Below are 8986 nucleotides of genomic sequence, written 5' to 3'. Positions count from 1 at the left end.
TGAGAAATGAAGGCTATATCCATATAAGAAATTGCCAAGAAACTGAAGATCTGTACAACGCTGTGTACTACTCCCTTCACAAGAACAGTGAAAAACTGTCTCTAACCAGAATAGAAAGAGGAGTATGGGGAGGCCCCGGTGCACAACTGAGCAAGAGCGCAAGTACATTGTAGTCTTGTGAGAAACAGATGCCTCACAAGTCCGGTCTTTCATATTCTAGGTTAGAGACAGTTTTCACTGGGTTCTGTGAAGGGAGTATACACAGCGTTGTACGAGATCTTCAGTTTCTTGGCAATTTCTTATATGGAATAGCCTTCATTTCTCAGAACAAAAAGATAGACTGACGAGTTTCAGAAGAAAGTTATTTGTTTCTGGCCATTTTTGTACCTGTAATCGAATCCACAAAATGCTGATGCCTCCAGATACTCAACTAGTCTTAAAAAGAAGGCCAGTTTTATTGCTTCTTTAAAATCAGAACATCAGTTTTATTAAGATGTGCTAACATAATTTCAAAAAGGGTTTTTCTAATGATCAATTAGCCTTTTAAAATGATAAACTATTGGATAGATACACAACGTGCCATTGGAACACAGGATTGATGGTTGTTTGATAATGGGCCTCTTACACCAATGTAGATATTCCCCCCAAGAAAAATAGTTGTTTCCAGCTACAGATAGTCATTTTACAAAATTAAACAAATGTCTAACACTGTATTTCTGATCATGTGATGTTTTTTGATGGACACATTTTTGGGGTTTTCTTTCAAAAACAAGGACATTTCTAAGTGAACCCCAAACTTTTGAACTGGTAGTGTATGTGAGAATGCTATTCATCGACTGAAGCTCAGAATTCAACCACCAATAGTGCTCCTTGAAGCTCATCACTAAGCTAAGGACCCTTGGAACTACATTTACATTTTTTTTTTACACTTTTAGTCATTTTAGCAGACGCTCTTATCCAGAGCCGACTACAGTAGAGTGCATACATTTTAATTACATTTATTAATTTTTTTTACATACTGAGACATTGGATATCCCTACCGGCTAACCCTCCCTAACCGGACGACGCTATCCAATTGTGCGTCGCCCCACGGACCTCCCGGTTGCGGCCGGCTGCGACAAGAGCCTGGCGCGAACCCAGCCCAGCCTGGGGCGCGAACCCAGGAGACCTCTGGTGCCGCCAGCTAGCACTGCGATGCAGTGCCCTAGAACCACTGCGCCACCCGGGAGTGTGGCGCAGTGAACTAGAATACACCTCACTCTGCAACTGGATCCTGGACTTCCTGACGGGCCACCCCCAGGTGGTAAGGGTAAGGAGACAACACATCTGCCACGCTGATCCTCAACACAGTGGGCCTCTCAGGGGTCCATGCTCAGTCCCCTCCTGTACCTCCCGGTTCACTCATGACTTGCATGGCCAGGCACGACTCAACAACACCATCATCAAGTTTGCCGATGACACAACAGTGGTAGGCCTGTATCACCAACAATGATGAGACAGCCTATAGGGAGGAGGTCAGACCTTGCCCAGTGTTGGTGCCAGAACAACAACCTCTCCCTCAATGTGAGCAAGACAAAGCAGTATGATTGGACTACAGGAAAGGAGGACCAGCACGCCCCCATTCTCATCGACGGGTCTGTAGGAACGTTTTGAGAGCTTCAAGTTCCTTTGTGTCCACATCACCAACAAACTATCATAGTCTAAACCACACTAAGACATTTGTGAAGAGGCACGCAAAACCTATTCCCCCTTAACGGAGACTGAAAAGATTTTGGCATGGGTCTCTCAGATTCTCAAAAAGGTTCTACAGCTGTAACATCGAGAGAATCCTTACTGGTTGCACGACTGCCGGTGATCGGCAACTGCTCGGCCTCAGACCGCAAGGGTACTCAGAGGGTAGTGCGAACGGCCACAGTACATCACCTGAGGCCCAAGCTTCCCTGCCATCCAGGACCTCATATCACAGTGTCAAAAGAAGTACCTAAAAATTGTCAAAGACTTCAGCCACCCTAGTCATAGACTGTTCTCTTTGCTTACAGCATGGCAAGCTGTACCGAAATGCGCAAGTCAAGGTTCAAAAGGGCTTCTTAACAGTCTTCTACCAAACCATAAGACTCCTGAAACCAGCTAATCAAAGGCTACACCAGACCCTCCTTTATGCTGCTGCTACTTCTCCATTTATAACCTATTGCATATCCGGTATCACTTTAACCCTACCTACATGTACAATAATCACCTCATTACCTCGACTAACCGGTGCCCCCACAACATTGATTCTCTGTTACCGGCACCCCCTTAAACTCAAATGTATTTAATAAGCCCTTCTTACATCAGCTGAATATCTCAAAGTGCTTACAAAACCCAGCCTAAAACACCAAACAGCAAGCCACATGCTGTCTAGAAGCAAACGTGGCTAGGAAAAACTCCCTAGAAGGCCAGAACCTAGGAAGTAACCTAGAGAGGAACCACTATGAGGGGTGGCCAGTCCTCTTCTGGCTGTGCCGGGTGGAGATTATAACAGAACATGGCCAAGATGTTCAAATGTTCATAGATGACCAGCAGGGTCAGATAATAATAATCACTATATGTTTGTCGAGGGTGCAACAGGTCAGCACCTCAGGAGTAAATGTCAGTTGGCTTTTCATAGCCCGATCATTAAGAGTATCTCTACCGCTCCTGCTGTTCTCAGAGAGAGTTGAAAACAGCAGGTCTTGGGACAGGTAGCACGTCCGGTTAGAACAGGTCAGGGTTCCATAGCCGCAGGCAAACAGTTGAAACTGGAGCAGCAGCCTCGCTAAAAAAGCCTTACTTATTATTTTACTGCTTCTGTTAATTTGTTACTTTTATTTTCTACTTATCTATTTTTTACCTAAGACCTCATCATCCTTTGGCTACAAAACAGCCGCATTTATTTTACATAAAAGTGATCATACTTTTTATTCACAAATGCGAGTGAAATGCTCACACTGTGGAGCCCTGACCACCCACCAACATGGCTGGTGAAATAGACATCTTACCTGCCAAAGCCAAAATCAACCTGCATTTGGCAGGTGTTCATTTTAGGCCCTGAAGATTATTTAATAAAAGTGCCCATAGTTGCACTATTTTCCTAATATACTCAATGTTCCTATGTATATGTTAGATCTCTAATATAGCTTACTCCAGTAATTGATCATAGTTTCTAAAAGGGATAAAGTCCAACTGGGGGTCTCACCTGGCCGAAGTAGTCCCACTTGTCCACATCGATGCCGTTCCTTTTGTTGGCCACAAATCTCATAGAGAAGGACTTCTCCTTTGGTCGGCCCTTATATGGCCACTGTGGAGGGAAAAAGAAACAGACTCAGACAAGACAAAATCCTTTGAGATCCGAGCATGAAACTCCAAATTAGTTTCAATTCAACCCTAGAACAACTAACTGCTAGAAAGCATAAATAAAATCATATTCATGAAGTAATATTGATTGATGTTTGTTGACTGATTAATGTGATTGATGATCGTAACGTTTAGGGTGAAGGTTTCAGATGAGGAGGCAACAAGGGTCAGAATGGCTGCCGGATTTCAGGTGTTGAGGTCTGGTTTCATATGAGAGCTCACTATATTTGATTTATTCAGTTTACCCCAATTTAGATTTTCTGTTTATCGTCATGTTTGGGCTCTTCACCGAAACTTCCACCACACTAGGCGGTCTCCGTTACCATTGTGTGTCAGAAGTGGGAAACGAACCCACGCCTCCATGATTCTTAAATTGGTTGATTGACTAACCGGCTCACTGGCTGGCTGATTACTCCCTGGCGAGAGGGACAGTGTTCTGTGGCCAGCAATCTGCTCCTTGATGAAGCCAGGTCTTCAGGAAGGACCAGGCCATACTTCTCATCACCGGCTCCAAGACTTCTTAAACACCAGGTGGTCAAACTTTCGGGACGCCTCCTCGTGCTGCAACACACACAAGGTAGCAGTGTACGCAAAATACAGGTGACCTGCACATTTTTGAGCACACACAGGAGAGAGAGACACAAAAAACAACACAGACATGTAGACACTGCGAAAAAGAAGGAAAAGAGACAGGTGAGGAAAGAAAGGTCTTGCCTTCCACCTCAATTCTGGAGCACTTTAGGGTGATGAAACTATCCCATCAAACATATGGGAGAAAGGACCATGACCTGGAGAGATGAGGATATTCATGAGAAAGTAAGATTGAAGAAAAAGGTTGTGTGTATGTGTATGTGTGTGTGTGTGTGTGTGACTCACCCAGGTCGTGACAGAGACCAGCGATCTGGACACACAATATGTCTCTACGGAGATGGCGAGCTCTGGTTGTCTCTCATTCAACTCCGTGACCAGCCAACCTGCCAGTAGCCCACCCTCGAAACACACAACCACAACACACCATTTTACAACTCATGAAACCAGCGAGGTAACCACTGGGAACTGGGAGCTTAAGGAAGGGGCTAGTGGCTGAAAGGAACCGTTTTCTGTTGTGCCTTTTCAAATCAATGACAAGCAAATTTCTCTCTTGAGGCCTCTTGAGTTGAAGAGGCGCTGTTGCGCCTTCTGCACCACGCTGTCTGTTGGGTGGACCATTTCAGTTTGTCTGTGATGTGTACGCCGAAGAACTTAAAACTTTCCACCTTCTACACTACTGTCCACTGTTGATGTGTATAGGTGGTCCCTCTGCTGTTTCCTGAAGTCCACGATCATCTCCTTTGTTTTGCTGACGTTGAGTGTGAGGCTATTTTCCTGACACCACACACACACACACTTTGAATGCAGGGTTGGGCATCTAAAACCACAGACTAAATCCCAATTTGCGCATGTACACTCCGCATCGTGGATTTTAAAAGGTGTACACACACCATATATAGGTCAAGCCCAACACCTTTAAACTATGAAGTGCTCAGGCATCCACACTTGTACTCGAGCTAGTGCACACACTCCTACATACCCTTATGGAGTGTTCGAAGCGTTGTGGAGGCCCAGGGAAGACAAAATATTCCCCCAGCTGCTTGATGTGTCGGAGCCTCTGAACTGAGGGTGTCGATGATACGGACCAGCAGAGAGATGCATCTCTACATGGCCGTGGATGGGTGCATTAAACACCTACAGGAGCAATAATACATCTATACTGCTGATAACACTCTTCCTCTCAGTTTTCCCTCTCTGGAATAAAAAGGTGCATCTCTAGAGTTATGTAACCGTGGGTAGAGTAGGTCATTACACACATTACATTATAAACAGGAATAAAGACAATAGTAAAGTGTCATCTAGTTACTGTCCGTGATGGTAGAGTAGGGTCATTACACACATACATTATAAACGAATAGATGAATAGTAAAGGTGCACTCTAGTTATGTACCGTGGTAGAGTAGGGTCATTACACACATACTATTATAAACAGGAATAGATGAATAGAAAGGTGCATCTCTAGTTATGTAACCGTGGGTAGAGTAGGGTCATTACACACATTACATTATAAAACAGGAATAGATGTGGAATAGAAAAAACAGCTCAGGGGGTTTACTTCTTTCACAATATGATAAAAATATCAATTGCAACCTCAAAAATGAATGGACAATGTTGTTTGACGGTATTTTCTCTCCCATGTTCTCCATCTCTGCCTGTCCGTCAGCTCTGTCTCTATGTGGGCTCAAGAGGTGACAATGCGTATTGCCCCCTTAGCTATAATGCATGATATCTGGAAGGTCAAAGTTTTCGAGATGAGGTGTAAACTTAAGATACGACTAATGAGAACCAGATATAAAGTATGTAGGAAAAGACAGTCGTGACGCCCATTATTGTTTTTAATAATCGAATCAGTACTATTTAGATAGACCAAAGCGTCTATAAACTACACAAAGATAATAAAATGTAGAATCACAATCAAGAGGAAGCTACTGAAAACAATGTTCCTGGCTAGACCTGGAGGGTCTCTCCACTTGATTTGTGTAATAATGTTTGAGTCACTCAGATAGCAGATAAAGAACAAGGCGTGAATGTTAACTCATGCCCCGTGGGCTATAAATGATGTTGTGTCTAAGAATTGCAGGAGTATATTAACTGTAAAGACTGCAACTTTCTCTCTTCAGCCCAATGACAAATATGTTAGAAAGCAGGAAAGACTAGCTTTAAAAACTTTGTAAATGTATTTCTGCGGCTTCCCATTAGTAGAGAATAGTGTAGTAAAACAGAGACATATTCTGGATTAAAAGAGCAAACACCTTGCGTCTCTGCGAGCCAAGAGTGCCTCTTAAAACCTCTCTATTGCGCTACCTTGGTATCTGCATACAATCATAAATACAGGTGACCTGCACATTTTTGAGCACACACAGGAAGAGAGACACAAACAACAACACAGACATGTAGACACTGCGAAAAAGAAGGAAAAGAGACAGGATGAGGAAAGAAAGGTCTTGCCTTCCACCTCAATTCTGGACGCACTTTAGGGATGAACATCCCATCAAACATATGGGAGAAAGGACCATGACCTGGAGAGTGAGAGATATTCATGAGAAAGTAAGATTGAAGAAAAGTGTGTATATATGTGTGTGTGTGTGTGTGTGTGTGTGTGTGTGTGTGTGTGACTCACCCAGGTCGTGACAGAGACCAGCGATCTGGACACACAATATGTCTCTACGGGAGATGGCGAGCTCTGGTTGTCTCTCATTCAACTCCTGGACCAGCSAACCTGCCAGGTAGCCCACCCTGAAACACACAACCACAACAACCATTTTACAACTCATGAAACCAGCGAGGTAACCACTGGGAACTGGGAGCTTAAGGAAGGGGCTAGTGGCTGAAAAGGAACCTGTTTCTGTTGTGCCTTTTCAAATCAATGACAAGCCAAATTTCTCTCTTGAGGCCTCTTGAGGTTGAAGAGGCGCTGTTGCGCCTTCTGCACCACGCTGTCTGTGTGGGTGGACCATTTCAGTTTGTCTGTGATGTGTACGCCGAAGAACTTAAAACTTTCCACCTTCTACACTACTGTCCCGTTGATGTGTATAGGGGGGTGGTCCCTCTGCTGTTTCCTGAAGTCCACGATCATCTCCTTTGTTTTGCTGACGTTGAGTGTGAGGCTATTTTCCTGACACCACACACACACACACTTTGAATGCAGGGTAGGGCATCTAAAACCACAGACTAAATCCCAATTTGCGCATGTACACTCCGCATCGTGGATTTAAAAAGGTGTACACACCCTATATAGGTCAAGCCCACACACCTTTAAACTATAACGTGCTCAGGCATCCACACTTGTACTCGATGCTAGTGCACACACTCCTACATACCCTATGGAGTGTTCGAAGCGGTTGTGGGAGGCTCCAGGGAAGACAAAATATGTTCCTCCCAGCTGCTTGATGTGTCGGAGCCTCTGGAACTGAGGGGTGTCGATGATACGGACCAGCAGAGGATGCATCTCTACATGGCCGTGGATGGGGTCATTAAACACCTACAGGAGACAATAATACATCTTATTGCTGATAACACTCTTCCTCTAGTTTTCCCTCTCTGGAATAGAAAAGGTGCATCTCTAGTTATGTAACCGTGGGTAGAGTAGGGTCATTACACACATTACATTATAAAACAGGGAATAGATGAATAGTAAAGGTGCATCTCTAGTTATGTTTGTGTCGGAGCCTCTGGAACTGAGGGTGTCGATGATACGGACCAGCAGAGGATGCATCTCTACATGGCCGTGGATGGGGTCATTAAACACCTACAGGAGACAATAATACATCATTTGCTGATAACACTCTTCCTCTAGTTTTCCTCTCTGGAATAGAAAAGGTGATCTCTAGTTATGTAACCGTGGGTAGAGTAGGGTCATTACACACATTACATTATAAACAGGGAATAGATGAATAGTAAAGGTGCATCTCTAGTTATGTAACCGTGGGTAGAGTAGGGTCATTACACACATTACATTAATAACAGGGAATAGATGAATAGTAAAGGTGCATCTCTAGTTATGTAACGTGGGTAGAGTAGGGTCATTACACACATTACATTATAAACAGGGAATAGATGAATAGTAAAGGTGCATCTCTAGTTATGTAACCGTGGGTAGAGTAGGGTCATTACACACATTCACATTATAAAACAGGGAATAGATGAATAGTAAAGGTGCATCTCTAGTTATGTAACCGTGGGTAGGGTCATTACACACATTACATTATAAAACAGGGAATAGATGAATATAAGGTGCATCTCTAGTTATGTAACCGTGGGTAGAGTAGGGTCATTACACACATTACATTATAAAACAGGAATAGATGAATAGTAAAGGTGCATCTCTAGTTATGTAACCGTGGGTAGAGTAGGGTCATTACACACATTACATTATAAAACAGGGAATAGATGAATAGTAAAGGTGCATCTCTAGTTATGTGGCCGTGGGTAGAGTAGGGTCATTACACACATTACATTATAAAACAGGGAATAGATGAATAGTAAAGGTGCATCTTTAGTTATGTCCGTGGGTAGAGTAGGGTCATTACACACATTACATTATAAAACAGGAATAGATGCTGGAATAGAAGAACAGCTCAGGGGGTTTTACTTCTTTCACAATAATAAATCAATTCAATCAAAATGAGTACAATGTGGTTGAGGTGATTTTCTCTCCCATTGTTCTCCATCTCTCCCTGTCCGTCAGTCTCTCTATGTGGGCTCAAAGTCAATGTTTTCCCCTTTTGCTAAATCATTATTGGGAAGGTCAAACGTTTTCAGTGTAAACTTAAACGACTAAAACCAGATATAAAGTATGTAGAAAAGACAGTGGAGCCATATTGTTTTTAATAAGATCATATTTAAGAACCAACAATCACAAAAGTAAAAAGTAAGACAAATCAGGGAGAATCTGAAATGTCATGGCATGGGGCCTCCATTGATTTTTTAATAATGTTTGAGTCACTCAGATATGGCATAATGTTAACTCTGCCCCATGGTAAAATGTGTAGAATTGCAGGATATTAACTGTGAAACTGCAACT

General features: G+C 43.2%; 1 protein-coding gene and 1 long non-coding RNA gene across 2 annotated transcripts in view; both read right to left on the bottom strand.

Annotated features, from left to right (window-relative positions):
* Positions 1 to 3873: 3873 nt before the first annotated feature.
* Positions 3874 to 7605, bottom strand: LOC112078539 (deoxynucleoside triphosphate triphosphohydrolase SAMHD1-like). Its single transcript, XM_024144747.2, has 4 exons — positions 7284 to 7605; positions 6584 to 6699; positions 6412 to 6482; positions 3874 to 3933 (listed from the first exon to the last, which is right to left on the bottom strand). The coding sequence occupies exons 1-4, from the start codon at positions 7409 to 7411 to the stop codon at positions 3874 to 3876; spliced, it is 375 nt and encodes a 124-aa protein (XP_024000515.1). The 5' UTR covers positions 7412 to 7605.
* A 22-nt stretch (positions 7606 to 7627) lies between these two features.
* The window catches only part of LOC139026793 (uncharacterized), a 10693-nt gene continuing 9334 nt past the window's right edge, over positions 7628 to 8986 (bottom strand). The window contains exon 4 of the long non-coding RNA XR_011478733.1: positions 7628 to 7711. This is a non-coding gene — a long non-coding RNA (uncharacterized lncRNA). The remainder of the gene's footprint in view (positions 7712 to 8986) is intronic.

The sequence above is a fragment of the Salvelinus sp. IW2-2015 genome, unplaced genomic scaffold (genome assembly GCF_002910315.2).
Source record: "Salvelinus sp. IW2-2015 unplaced genomic scaffold, ASM291031v2 Un_scaffold5830, whole genome shotgun sequence".
NCBI lineage: Eukaryota > Metazoa > Chordata > Actinopteri > Salmoniformes > Salmonidae > Salvelinus > Salvelinus sp. IW2-2015.
Note: the sequence above shows the minus strand (reverse complement) of the source record. Positions and strands in the feature narration are given on the sequence as shown.